Genomic DNA, 14,616 nt, shown 5'->3' on the forward strand with positions numbered 1-14,616 from the left:
TTACTCACAGGGTCTCAGATGTCAATCAGGTTGGGGAGGATGCCATCCCCCCAACCAGCCCACGTTGCTCATTCCTTGAGGACGTCGATGAATAGTGCAATGCTCAATACACAATTCCGTCTCCAAGAGACAATGGCCGTTTCCCATAGCTTTGTATCGTTGAGGGGCCCGGACATTCCAAACCCTCTGTGGATTCTGCGTCTCTCTCTCATTTCCTGGGTCTCCTGACCTGAATTAATAGCGATCTTGCGATTCTCAAAAAGGAGGGGGCACAGGCATAACACTTGAATGAAGTTTTCATGTTGCAATGAAATATTCTCTCAAATTCTTTACGATCCAAGCTGCGTGAAATAAAGGCTACAAATCAGAATTAAAGAAAATTCTCTATGTTTTTTTGAACAATAGATCAGGTGATCATAGTCTACCAGGCTCCTGTTTGTGAGAAGAGCATGACCTGGATGGTGGGGGACCCTAATGATGGATACTGCTTTTCTATGACAGCGCTCCATGTAGATGTGCTCAGTGGTGGGGAGGGCTTTACCTGTGACGGACTGGCTGTATCCACTACCTTTTTTGTAGGATTTTCTGTTCAAGGGCATTCATGTTTCCATACAAGGCCGTGATGCAACCAGTCAATATACTCTCCACTGCACATATAAAGAAGTTTATCAAAGTTTTAGATGACATGCCAAATTTTCGTAAACTTCTAAGAAAGTAGAGGTGCTGCCGTGCTTTCTTCGTAATTGCATTTATGTGCTGGACCCAGAACTTCCTCTGAAATGATAACACTGAGGAATTTAAAGTTGCTGACCCTCTCTACCTCTGATCCCTCGATGAAGACTGACTCATGGACCTCTGGTTTCCTCCTTCTGTACTCAATAATCAGCTTCTTGATCTTGCTGATATTGTGGGATAAGTTGTTGTTAGGGTAATGGTTCAGCCAGACCTTCAATCTGCCTCCTATATGCTGATTCATCACCATCTTTGATTTGGCCAACGACAGTGGCATCATCAGTAAAATTAAGTATAGCATTGGGGCTGTGCTTAGCCTCATAGTCATAAGTATACAGCAAGTAGAGCAGGGGGCTAAGAACACAGTCTTGTGGTAAACCTGAGCTAATGGTGATTGTGGAGGGGACGTTGTTGCCAATCCAAACCATCTGGAGTCTGTAAGGGAGGATATTGGGGATTCAGGTGCATTAGAAGGTAGTGAGGCCTAAGTCTTTAAGTTTATTGATTAATTTTGAGGGGATGATAGCACTAATGTAGTCAACGAGGAGCAACCTGATGTATGCATCGTCACTGTTCAGATGTTCCAGAGTTGAGTGAAGAGCCAATGAAATGGCGTCTGCTGTTGACCTGTTATGACAGTAGACAAATTGGAGCAGAGTCAAGTCACTTCTCAGGAAAGAGTTGGTATATTTCATCACCAACTGCTCAAAGCACTTCATCAGAGTGGATGTAAATGTGACTGGATGATAGTCTTTGAGGCAGGTTACCACGTCCTTCTTAGGCACAGGAATAAATGAAGCATGCTTGAAGCAAGCGGGTACATTAGAATGCTAAAGTAAGAGATTAAAGATATCACAGATCACCATCTTTTGCCTTTTCCAGCCAATTGATTAGCACAGGTCTTTAGTACTCAAGCAGTTTCCCTGTTCTGGCTAGAAGCTTTCCATGGGTTCACCCTCCTGAAAGATGTTTTCATGTCAGCCTCAGAGACTGAAATCATACAGTCATCGGGGCTGTCGGAGTTCGTGAAGATGCTTCCAAGTTTTGATGGTCAAATCGAATATAAAAAGCATCAAACTCATCTGGGAGGGAAACCTTGTTGTCACCTTTGTCGCTTGATTTCTCTTTGTATGAGATGATAGCATTCAAGTCCCGCCACAGCTGTCAAGCATCCTTCAGTGATTCAAGTTTGATCCAGAATTGCCACTTGTGAGCTGGTTTTCCAAAGGCCATACCCTTGGATTTTACTTGATTGCTGGGCCTGCATGTCACTGATCTGGCCCTTTAGCAGATTTTGGATCTCATGGTTCATCCAGGGTTTCTGGTTGGGGAAGACTGTAAATGATTTTGTGAGGAAGTACTCATTTATGACTGTTTTATAAAGTCCGTGACAACTGCTGCGTATCCATTCAGATCCTCTGATGAGTCCTTGAACACTTGTCCAGTCCAGTAACTCGAAGCAATCCTGTACCACTCCTCTGCCTCACGTGACCACCTCTTTGTTGTCCTGATCTCTGGAGTCTTGCTCTTTAGCCTCTATCTGTATGCAGGTAGAAGGTGGGCAGCCAAATGATCAGGTTTTCCAGAATGTGTTCTAGCGATGAAATGGTAGGCATTCCTAATCATAGCCATCAAGTGTACTGGGACCCCTTATGCCGAAGGTGATATGTTGATGAAAATTGGGCAGAGATTTCTGAAACAGCCTGATCGAAGTCCCTGGCAATGATTTGAAAGGCATTGGCGTAGGCTGGTTCATGTTTGCTGATCACAGCACTGAATACCACAAGTGCCTGCTTTAACATCGGTGTCTGGTGGTATACAGACTATGGTCAGGATCATGGTGGAGAACACTCTTGGTAAGTAGCATTAATCATTAGATGTTTTAGGTTTGGGGAACAAGTGTGTGATATGACTGCTATATCTGAGCATAACAGAGTTTATCATGAAACACAAATCACCACTTTTTGCCTTCTCCGAGTCAGTAGGTCAGTTCACCCAGTGTATTGGGACATCCTCAGGTCCTACCAACATATCCAGTGAGGCACAGAAAGCAGCAATCCCTCATTTCCCTCCGACACAGCAATCTTGCCCTTATGTCTTTAATCTTCTTCTCCAGCAACTACGTTTGCTAACAAGATACTGCGTAGAGGTAGTTTTCATACCCCAACATTTTAATCTGGCTTGGATTCCAACCTTCCTCCCTCTTGTCCTGCCATGGCAATGAACCTTTGTTTGCTTAAGGAGGCCAACCCTGCACTCCTGAATTAAGTCCGCAGAGTCCTTTAGAGAATAAAATCAGAATCGGGTTTAATATCGCCGGCATATATCATGAAATTTGTTGACTTTACTGCAGCAGTACAATGAAATACATGATAAATACAGGAAATAAAACTGAATTACAGCAAGTGTATACATGTATAATTAATAGTTAAGTTCAATTAAATAATGCAAAAATAGAATAAACTTTAAAAAAAAGTAGTAAGGAATTGTTCTGGGGATCAATGTCCATTTAGGAATCGGATAGCTGAGGGGAAGAAGCTGTTCCTGAATCAATGAGAGTGTGCCTTCAGGCATCTGTACCTCCTTCCTGACAGTAACAATGAGAAGAGGGCATGTCCTGGGTGGTGGGGGTCCTTAATGATGGACCTGAGGCACTGCTGCTTCAAGATGTCCTGGATACTACGGAGGCTAGTACCTTCTAGCTTCTATTACCTTCTACGGAGGCTAGCTTACTTCGATCCTGTGCAGTAGCCCCCCCCCCCCCCGCACCAGAGCTCATGTTTAAACAGCTGAAAACACACGGACGGGGTGTTGGAGAAACTGGAATTACAAGTGGACAGAAATGAAACTGTGAAAGTGTGGAGATCCTGGAGGGTTACGAGAGTGGTTTCAGAGAGAGAATGTGGCAGGTTTTAAGGCGGTGGCAAGAATTGAAAGCAAGAGCGTGAATCTGAAACAGTGTGGAAGATGAGGTAAAGTAGCCCAGCAAACAGACTTAAAAAGTGAATTGAGATTTGATTGCCGATGAGCAGCTCCAGTTTGCATCAAATTGAGATTTCATCATCTCTTCTCAAAGAGTTCAGCCCTGGATGATTGGCACAGGAGCTGCCTCTGTGCATATCAGGAGTGAATGGTTTATCAAATCTAGTTCCACCTTTTAAATCTGATGTTTTCATTGAATGCAATGATTAAATTCACTTTGCCTGATTTTGAGGCTTGCATTGTGAACAGAAAAATGATGAAAAATGTGTTGCAATTGTTAGGCACTATCTGTTTTATTTTATCTTGGACTCTGCCTGACAACCACAATCTTATCTTTCTTGCTGTCACTGGCTTGCTTCTGTAGATGCTTCTGCATTGAAAAAGATGAGTGAAAACAGGACTCTGACTTTCACGCTTTGAACAGAGTGAAATGATAGCTCAACCGTATCTCAGTCACGGGATGATAATGGCAGCAGTTAACAAAGGAAAAAAATATCAACCATGAGGGAAAAAAAATCTTGGTTTGTGCACTTGGTCCATGAATTGACAAGGTACCCTTGAAAGAGCCTGACATAAAAACTTGGAGAGCTGTGGTTATTTTGACATCTGTGCAGATTTTGTCCATTTACATTGTTCCAGCACAGCTCCATTGGCAGAAGGAAAATAATTTGTGGGGCATGGTAGACTTTGCAAGGGGAAAACTTGGAAGGAGGCAGAAAGAGGAGATGGGAGTGGTGGGGGAATGGTGAGGGACGCAGGAGTGGAGAGGCAGAGTGAATGGGGTTCAGAAGATTGGAGAAGATAAAGGATCAGAAGGGGAAATGGGACTGGATGGAGAAAAGACATTGAAGTGAGGGAAAGAGGATGAGGTTGATGGGGCTACTGTACAGAGGATCAGAGTGAAGAGAGTGGAAAGGATAAAAGATCACAACCGTAAATGGGATTGGATGGAGAGAGGAGATTGAAGTGAGGGAAAAAGGACAAGGTTCACAGGGGTATTGGACAGAAATTCAGAGTGAAGAGAGTGGGAAGCATAGAGAAGGGAGAGGGATTGAATTAGAGAAAGAAGAAAAATGGTTGACACAACCAGTGCTTCTGCTTAGACTCAAATAGTATGGCATAGTACAACTAGCAACTGCCACACACACCTCACATCACACATCACTTGTTGACATATAGCTTCAGGTGACAGTACTAGTTATTACGTTTTTCATAATCAATGTTTTGAATGCATTTCAGTAATGCAAAGTCCAATTTTCAGTAGTAGTGTGCTTCATTATATGCTGTTCCTATGTTCACTATAAATAGGAGCTTACCCATGCATCCAGCTCAAGGGAGTTTCATAAGGAACCCAGTGCAGGCAAGTGCAGAAATAACAGAGGCTGGCCAGGAATTTCCCCCAAGGTTTCTGAATAACTATCAGTAAAACACGTAATTATGGATGGCCTCCGCTGTTCCATTCTACATTATCATATTGACACTCATCCCTGCTCCTGACAGAAGCAAACTATTCATTAGGGATTTTGAGCAATAAAATAGCTGTGGGACATAAAGTTGGTGGAGATTAGTCTCGGCTCTGAGAAATTCCGACTTCGTATCATGGATTAACAATATACATGGTAATAATAAATACAACAATAAGTGGTCTGGAGGAGCAGGACGACAGATTCTTAAGGTTAGTTGGACATGTCATTTAGGTGTTAAAAGGCATAGGGGATGCTTTATTTTATTAACCACTGTATAGAATGTATGATAAAGATTACCATGGAACTATATAAAGCTGTACTGTGCACATTTCTGGTTGGTGTATCACAGGAAAGATGTGTTTCCATTGCAGAAGAGGAGTATGAAGATGTTGCTAAGTCTTGACAATTGTAGCAAAAAGTTTGGGTAGGCTGGGGTGACTTTCTTTGGAACAGAGCAGATAGAGCTGTATTAGGCAGAGTAAGTGTTGAAAGATTAGTTTTCCATGTTAGAAAAAGCATAGATTTGACGTGGAGATACAAGAGCAAAAGATCCTATACCTGAGGGAATTTGCTCGTTGATTTAATGAAATTGACAAAAGAATTAGAGGGAAGTTGAAAACACTTTATTTCATGCTAGGGATGGTATGGTTTGAAAGAGTGGTAGAGGCAGGAAATCTCAGCGCAATTAGGTTCTACTTGGATGTGTTCTTGAAAAACCATAAGCTGCAGAACTATGGACCTTTCACTAGCACAGACACAATGGGTCTGTCACACAATGTGGCTTCCTTCTGTGATGTAAGTTTTCAATGAGTCCATGATTCTCACAGCTCAGAATTCCTTTACTTTTGGCATCTCATTCCCTAGACCTTCAATCACCTCTTGGATACCTAACTGGAAGAATGCCAATCAGAATCAGAACCAGAATCAGGTTTCTGATAACACTGTCGTATGTTGTGAAACTTGGTGTTACTAAGATTCTATGGCTAGCAGCATTCCCCCCTTCTTGCCACCTTGCCAGCCAAAACCTTATCAGGAAATCAGCATGCCCACTCTCAGCCTCGTTCAGCCCTGATAGTTTCCAGCAGAGTAGCTTCAACCGTCCGGTCTCCCTACAAACAAAAGTGGCTTCATTCAGCATGAGGTAGTTTTAACCAGTACGCTCATGAAATCAGATGCTTTGGATGTCTGCTGAGGCACAGCTGATTTTTTTTAAACCTCCAAAATAAACTTTATTCCTAAAATATATATACAGGAAATATAATAGAATCAGTACTTGCCCTTCTTTATATCTGTGATGTTGTCAAAACAATATATTCATTGTGCCTATAAAGCAATGCATTCAATTTAAAGATTCAAAGTACATTATTACCAAAGAATATATAAATTATGCAGCGTTGAGATTTGTTTGTTGCAGGTAGCCACAAAGCAAGAAACCTGAAATGGTCCAAATAAAGAAAGTAAAGATAAAATACCAACACCTGATGCGCAAAAGAAAGAGAAAAAACACAAATCATGCAAACAATTGAAGCGAATAACAACTTCCAAACCAAGTTAAGTTCTCAGATCCAAACCGCGGAGCAGCCCGGGGTAGGTCGAAAGCCTCGCTTATCAGTTCATCATATTAGTGGGCACAGAGCACAGCAGTCATCTTAGCTTCAGCGCCATGAAGAAAGGAATGGCCATCGCGGAGAGTGAGCGATATCGGCTCTCGCCTTGGGTCCTGACACCCTGTCTCTTTAGTCTATCTGCGCTGGCGTTTAAATTGACCAAACAACAGAACAGCAAAAGGCTCTGGTGCCCCGGAGAGAGGAGTTAACAAAATCATCTGTCACCTCCGATCTGGACCAGCGTTTAAATTGCCTAAATGGCGAATCATACCTTGCATTAGGACCCAGCTACTGCAAAGGCATCGGGGCCTAGACCGTGTCACTCAGGGACTTGCTGCGGGCCCAGAATTCGCAGCCCAGTCTAAAGCTGCTTTCAAGCTTTTCAAATCAGCTTGATGCCCAAAGTGATGCAACCTCGCACCTGGACCAGTTGTCCGGGCATCAGAACTCCTCTGCCTTGACCTTTCCTCTCCGAATGACTCACTCCATCAACATTGATCCTGTAACGTGCCGTCTCAACTCATCCCCCTCCAACACGCCTTACCATCACTCGCCTTCTCACTGCGGTGATAATTTAACACAATTTACCTCAGAAAAGGTGCTTTAGTGATGTTTTTATTCAAATTTCTTGCCTTTTTAATTGCCCATGAGCTGTCGCATGCATTCAGTAGCACCATCTTAACTGAAAGTTAAGATGGCACTATTTACAAAATATAAATGTCATTTATGTGACTTCTTTGAACAGTGCATTTTATAATTGTTTTTCCTGTTACTACCTTGATGTATTGATGTGATGTAATCATCTGAATGGATGGTACCAAATCAAGCTTTTTCACTACACTTCAGAACATGAGACAATAATGAACTCATCTAAATACTGTTCTGTGCTGTTTATCTTCAATCTAAATGCCCTTACATGGCTTGTAATTGAAGTCATTCCTCTCACTGGACTTCACTTGGACTGAAGTGTGAGTGTCTTCTGAATAGTAGCTGTTGGTTCTGTGCACATTACTACCGGAGTCTTGAGTATAATGAGCAGTGGGTGTTACATTTCAATTAGACTTGCTTAATTATTTTAGTGGGAAGCCCTTGAATGAGATTACCTGCTGTAAAGCTGCTGATTTTCCTTATTAACTACCTTCTATCTTGTCACCCAACACAATACCTTTGCCAATATTAAATGCATACGGGATCAGTGTAATTTATTTTTGGGGGAGTTCATTGTGGCTCAGTAGGCTGCTGACTGTTCTCTGAGTTAGATTGAGTCTGGGTCCTGCTGTTGGGCACGTTGTCTGTACTATCTTCTCGTTGCTGTGCTGATTAAATGCTGCTCTGCGTGTGGGGTAATGTCTCACCTATTTAACTGAAGCTCTATCTGCCTAAGCAGGTAAGCAAAACTCATTTCGTGACACTTCTTTTGACAAAAGTAGGAGAGTTTTTGGTGTTCATGACGATAGTTTTCCATTAAAAACAGATTAATGGTAATTTCTCTGTTGTTTGGCTGTCACTACAGATTATATTAAATTACTCATAAAATGTTCTTAGTTGACTTTATAACACCGTGGGATGCCCTGAGGAAAGCGCTATATTAATGTAGCACTTACATAATGTACCTATCTCATTTTAATAATATACCTATCTCAGCCTTCATGTTGTAGAGATGAATGGTGTCAGTCTGCATGTACGCTGTGCTTCGAGACAACTGTCTACAATCAGAGTTTTAAAGCCCAAAACCCACATCACCATAAATACCATCACAGTCTTAACCCAACATATTGTACTGAGCTTACAGTTATAAGTGTTGCAGATAATTGCTGTAGCTGTTCCTTCCTCCTAGTTGTTAACTTCTCCGCTTTCAGAGTGATCTTGGAGGAATGTAAAACTTGTCTGGAGCTGTGCAATCAAACTAGATAAATGAAGGCAGAAAATGCTGTAAACACTGATCCAGGCCAAGCAAGATCTATGGAAACAACTTATTGTTTCAGTTTGAGGACCCATCATCAGCACTACCAGGCACACAGTATTTCCAATTTATCTCAAATTTTAATAATCTAGATAAATAGTGTTCTGGTGCAGATCAGCATGGGCTGGTTCTAGTGACTGAATGACCTGTCCTTATTTAATGCTCTGCAGTGCAGTTCAATACATCATTAATACCTTTTCTAAGTTTAATGAACTACTTTGAAATATTATAAACTAAATATTTAATGAGTTCACTATAATTTTGTGTCTGAATACATACAGCTATTGAATTCAATTGTGTGCTTTGTCCTGTATGTCTATGAATTTAATTATTCCTTTTTAATCTTAATTTGATTACAGAGAATTACAAAGCATTTCTAGTTAAGAGAAAGGCAAACTTATCAATGTTCTTTATTTAATCTCCACAGATTACAGGGAGCTACAAAGCAGTTATAGTTCAGAAAAAGGCAAATTGATTAATGCTGTTTAATCTCCACGTTTCTGCATAAAATTGTCACCTTGGTTTTCCCTGCTTCCTTCATATTTATCTAGCATCCCCTTTAACATGTCTTACTTTACTCACATACAAGTTAACCAGGAAACATATGGGGTGCAGAAATTCATCCTTGGTGGCTTAAATTAGATTTCAATTGAAACAAATTTCAAAAGAAGGCACAGTGTCTTTGCTTCCCTTGCAATAAAAAATGTATGACTATACGCAGTAGGTAAATGGTTCAAATGTATTTGATACATTGCATGTCGCACATGTTAGAATATCAGCTTCTATTTCCATAAATGAAATCGACATGGATTTTTGGGCAGTGTTGCATTAACTTGCATTTTAGGTAGAGAGTGATTTCTACATCAAATTTACAAGCACTGGGTCAGTTAGGAGTTATCTTCATTAATCCTCAGCACCCACATCTAATTATGCAACTAAATAAAGTCCTACTGGAAAACAAAGATTGACGTATTTTGTACATTCTTCAATTTGACTAAGTTTGGGATCCTTAGATCCAACACATGTGATTGTGAAACGGAAAGAGGGCACCAGCTGCAATTCTACAGTGAAAAGTGAAGATCAAACTATTCTATCTTGTGAATTCTTTCCTGTGCTCCTCTTCTAACGTTAGATAACTTCTTAGTATTATCAGTTTACTGTATAACTTGGTTAACATTTGGTTGACATTGCCATTCTTTACTCCCTAGTTCTTTTGTAGTACCGACTGTAATTAATTGAGGCTCATTCCCCTAAATTCAGTCAAAGGGGTTCATTGTTTTTTTTTAGATTCCTCATCAGAGATTACTTTAGCCCATTCTGTTTGACCGTTATGTTGGGCCACATTCAGTACAGACTCTGTTGCATTAAATTTGTCGCTTGGCCTTTTCCAAATTAGATATAATCTACCATGATCACTAACTTAAAACAATGATGAGATAATTGGTCAGCAGCAGATGTGGGATACTTATTTTAACTGTCAACTGACATGATGAATCAGCTTTGTTGTTTGCGCGATGATACAACAATTCTCTGGGGTATCCCTTGTTAACCAGCTGGTTCTTTTGATGTTAGTTCATAAGCAAAGTTCCACTATTTTGAATTCATTCCTCCAAATAAGGAACTCAGTGAAACAGAGTTTCTTGAAATTATGGCTCCCAGTCAAATTAATTAATTAGTTTAGTTCTAAATCTTTCTTGCTCAAAATTATTGCATCAAAATCTCAAATGCAGTTGAACAACATATGTTTCTTAGGGTGAAGATCACATAATATTTTGATAACTTGTTGGTTCATTCTTTTTCTGTCTCTTCCCCAAGTTCTGCAAAGCCTTGGAATATCTATTCCAATTCCCTTTTAGAAGTTATTATTGAATCAGAACATGCAATATAGACAAAAACAAATCCTGTGATGAAGAAATGTAATTCCATGTAAGATGCCATGTATAGTTTCTTTCGAAGGCTCAGGGATAATAACAAGTATTATAAGTAACAGAAAATGCTAGAGATACACAGACAAAATGCAATTCCGGCAGCATCTATGGAGAGGGATAAACCGTTGTTGTTTTAGGCTGAGGCCCTTCATCAGCACTTGCTAGAGATATTTGGCAAATTAGGCAGCATTTGTGGAATGAGAAACCAAATTAAATTTTAAGATCAATGACTTTTCATCAGAATAGGTTCACAATTTGGCGTGCAAAACAAATGCAAGAGAATCAACTTGCCTTTTTACCTCTGCATTCCTTTAAACAACACACATCCTCTTTTTTGGTTATGTCTCCTAGTAGTGGTCAGTGTGTAAAAGGAGCATCGGTCCACTCTATAACTCCAAGTCACCCGCAGTGTTTTCAGTGTTAATTGCGTTTCTGTTCCCTCTGCTCCCTTCTTGACAAACAAATTTACATGTAAGCTTCATTCTCTTTGAAGGTGTCCTGTGGAACCTGTCGTCATGTGATGCACTAAAGATGCCAATTATCCAGGATGCCCTTGTTGTGCTCACCAATGCAATCATCATTCCACACTCTGGCTGGGATATCTCACCTCACCAGGAAGACCGGAAAATTCAACTCCACACATCAATGGTTCTGCGGAATGCCACTGGGTGTCTCAGGTTAGTTAGCCTGGCCTTTACCTTTATTGCATGTGAGATAAGAACACCATTCAGTTTAAAATCTTGACTTTAAATGTGTGTCTGAAACTTTTTTGTGGCCTAATTATAGGACAATAACTGTGCACCACCTCCAGTTATCCTAATACTTAGTCCTATCACTGGTGCTGGATTTGCGGGTAAGAAGTCATCTGTGACAGAATAAGCTCCTTGACAGCATTCATAGGAAGCAGACTGCATTTCTACAAATTAAATTTCTATCCAGGATTAAATGGTATACTTTTGGTAAGATGGCGGCGCGCTGAGACACAGCAGCTTTTATAGGGTCAACCGATGGTATTATTGTCTTTTTTAAATGTATTATTTGCTATTGCAAGACTCTGCTGGACATTAGGAACTTAAAGTACTGCAGATCTTCCCCATCCGCAAGTTGCTCATTGGCAGAGAAGCTGAAGGAGCAGGACGTCGTGAAGGCCGTGCCGCTGTCTGCGTCGAGATGCGTCGGTGTGTGAAGGAGGTGTGTGGTCTAACACTTAGTGATCATCTTACTTGCTGTTCGTGTGATCACAAGACCCTGTTGGACATTGATGGTGTGGAACGCTGTCAGTCCAGTTCATTAGTTTATTGGCAAAAGGTGCGGGAGCTGCGCGGCCTCTGTAGTAGTGAAGACTAGGCCCCTAGCCGCGGTGTCACCTGTTTGCAGCCACCCGGGGGAGGCATCAGAGTCGTTGCGCTCTACCATGGTGTGGTGTGGCATCAATGCTGGGGTCAGTGTTGCCTCCCAGAGTTCACTCAGCAGAAGACAAGCTATATTGTGTTCAACTTTCAACTTTCGACTGCTGCAACATTAATGGACTCAGGGACTTGGACTGCATTTTTTGTGTGACCGTATTTTACTGTTAGCTTTTGTGCTTGCTTTCTTGCTATTTTATATGCCTTGTGGTGTGATGATTGTTGGCAATGTGTTTTGCACATTGGCCCCAGAGTAAAGCTATTTTGTTTGGCTGTATTCATGGGTATTCATGTATGAGTGAATGACAATTACACTGGAACTTGAATTTGAACTTGAAATGGCCCAGAAAGGCTTTCCCCCTAAACTTGTCAATCTGTGCACGTTTCTTCATGAATATGCCATTGCACGGCAGGGCCTGGGTATTGAACTGAGCAGGCAGAGGATGTCAAGGGGGCTGAGAATCAAGGCAGCAGAGTGGAGTTAAAGTGAACTGGCATAAGGTGGAGGGGCAAAGTTGAGCCTTTTGAAAAGCTAATCAGAGTTATAGATGGCATCAAGAAAATCAGCTTTATCAACTATTAGAGAATAACTCATGGGAGCAAGAGGACACAGAGTTGGGGTCAGGCACTTGACAATGGACTTTGGGGAGAGAACATCCCATGACCATCAAGATCCTGAACCAGTGTGGACAACTGCAATCGTCACTACTTTGTACTGATTCTGTGACCTACAGATTCACTTTCACTCACGTGTGTTCAGAATCATTTTTTATTAGCACATCTTGTCTTCTTTTGCTAACGTTGGTTGTTAGTCAGTCTTTGTTTATGTATAATTTTCCATAAATTCTACTATATTGACATTTTCCTGTAAACACGTGCAAGAAAATGAATCACAACATACATAGTACATATTTGGTAACAAATATACTTGGATGTGATTGATTGGGATCAGGCATAAGTCAGATAAATTATCACTATCACTATAAACTCTCACTTTGTGGTGAGAAGTGAATTGAATTGACTTTATTACTTACATTCTTCATATACATGAAGAGTAAAAATCTTTACTTTAAGTCTCCGTCTAAATATGCAATGTGCAATTTATAGTCATTTATAATAATTAGTATGTACAACAGGATAGTTGATATACCGTGGAAATACAGTTGTGTCAGCATGATTTAATCAGCCTGATGGCCTGGTGGAAGAAGCTGTCCCGGAGCCTGTTGGTCCTGCCTTTTATGCTGCAGTACAGTTTCCCAGATGGCAGCAGCTGAAACAGTTTGTGGTTGGGGTGACTCAGGTCCCCAGTGATCCTTTGGGCCCTTTTCACACATCTGTCTTTGTAAACATCCTGAATAGTGGGAAGTTCACATCTACAGATGCGTTGGGCTGTCCGCACCACTCTCTGCAGAGTCCTGAGACTGGGTACAGTTCCCATACCAGGCAGTGATGCAGCCAGTCAGGATGCTCTGAATTGTGCCCCTATAGAAAGTTCTTGGGATTTTGGGGCCCATACCAAGCAACTTCAACTGTCTGAGGTGAAAGAGGTGCTGTTGTGCCTTTTTCACCACACAGTTGCTATGTACAGACCATGTGAGATCCTCGGTGATGTTTATACCAAGGAACTTGAAGCTGTTCACCCTCTCAACCCCAGATCCATTGGTGTCAATAGAAGCTAGCCTGTCTCCATTCCTCCCGTAGTCCACAACCAGCTCCTTTGTTTTTGCAACATTGAGGAAGAGGTTGTTTTCTTGACATCACTGTGTCAGGGTGACGACTTCTTCTGTGTAGGCTGCCTCATTATTATTTGAGATTAGACCAATCCACGTAGTATCATCAACAAATTTAATTAGCAGATTGGAGCTGTGGGTGGTGACACAGTCATGGGTATACAGAGAGTAAAGGAAGGGACATAGGACACAGCCTTGAGGGGCACCTGTGTTGAGGGTCAGAGGGGCAGAGGTGAGGGAACCCACTCTTTCCACCCGCCAGCAATCTGACAGGAAGTCCAGGATCCAGCTACACAAGGCAGGGTGAAGGCCAAGGTCTCTGAGCTTCTTGTTGAGCCTGGATAGAACTATGGTGTTGAATGCTGAACTGTAATCCAAGAACAGCATTCTCATATAAGCATCCTTCTTCTCCAGATGTGTAATGACGTTGTGTAGAGCTGTGGCTATTGCGTCATCTGTCGATTGGTTGTGTTGGTAGGAGAATTGTAGAGGGTCTAGTTTGGGTGGCAGCAAGCTGCAGATGTAATCCTTGACCAGCCTCTCAAAGCATTTGCTTATTATTGAGCTGAGTGTGACAGGACGCCAGTTGTTTAGACATGTTACCTTGGTCTTTTTAGGTACCAGAACAAAAGTGGATGTTTTGAAGCAGGAGGGCGTTCTACACTGGGAGAGGGAGAGATTAAAATAGTCTGTAATTACACCTGCCATTTGAGTCTCGCACATCCTGAGTACTCACCCTGGGATGCCGTCCGGTCCCGCAGTATTGTGACTGTCCGCTTGTCAGAAACACTGCGTACTTCAG

General features: G+C 41.6%; 1 protein-coding gene across 12 annotated transcripts in view; it reads left to right on the forward strand.

Moving 5' to 3' along the window:
• Positions 1-14,616, forward strand: part of LOC140713685 (catenin delta-2-like) — a 1,190,818-nt gene that overhangs the window by 1,051,123 nt on the left and 125,079 nt on the right. For all 12 annotated transcript variants that reach the window (XM_073024066.1, XM_073024071.1, XM_073024072.1 and 9 more), the window contains one exon: positions 11,172-11,355. In XM_073024066.1, the coding sequence (XP_072880167.1) occupies positions 11,172-11,355 (184 nt within the window). The remainder of the gene's footprint in view (positions 1-11,171; positions 11,356-14,616) is intronic.

This window comes from Hemitrygon akajei, chromosome 20, assembly GCF_048418815.1.
Source record: "Hemitrygon akajei chromosome 20, sHemAka1.3, whole genome shotgun sequence".
In the NCBI taxonomy this organism is placed as follows: domain Eukaryota; kingdom Metazoa; phylum Chordata; class Chondrichthyes; order Myliobatiformes; family Dasyatidae; genus Hemitrygon; species Hemitrygon akajei.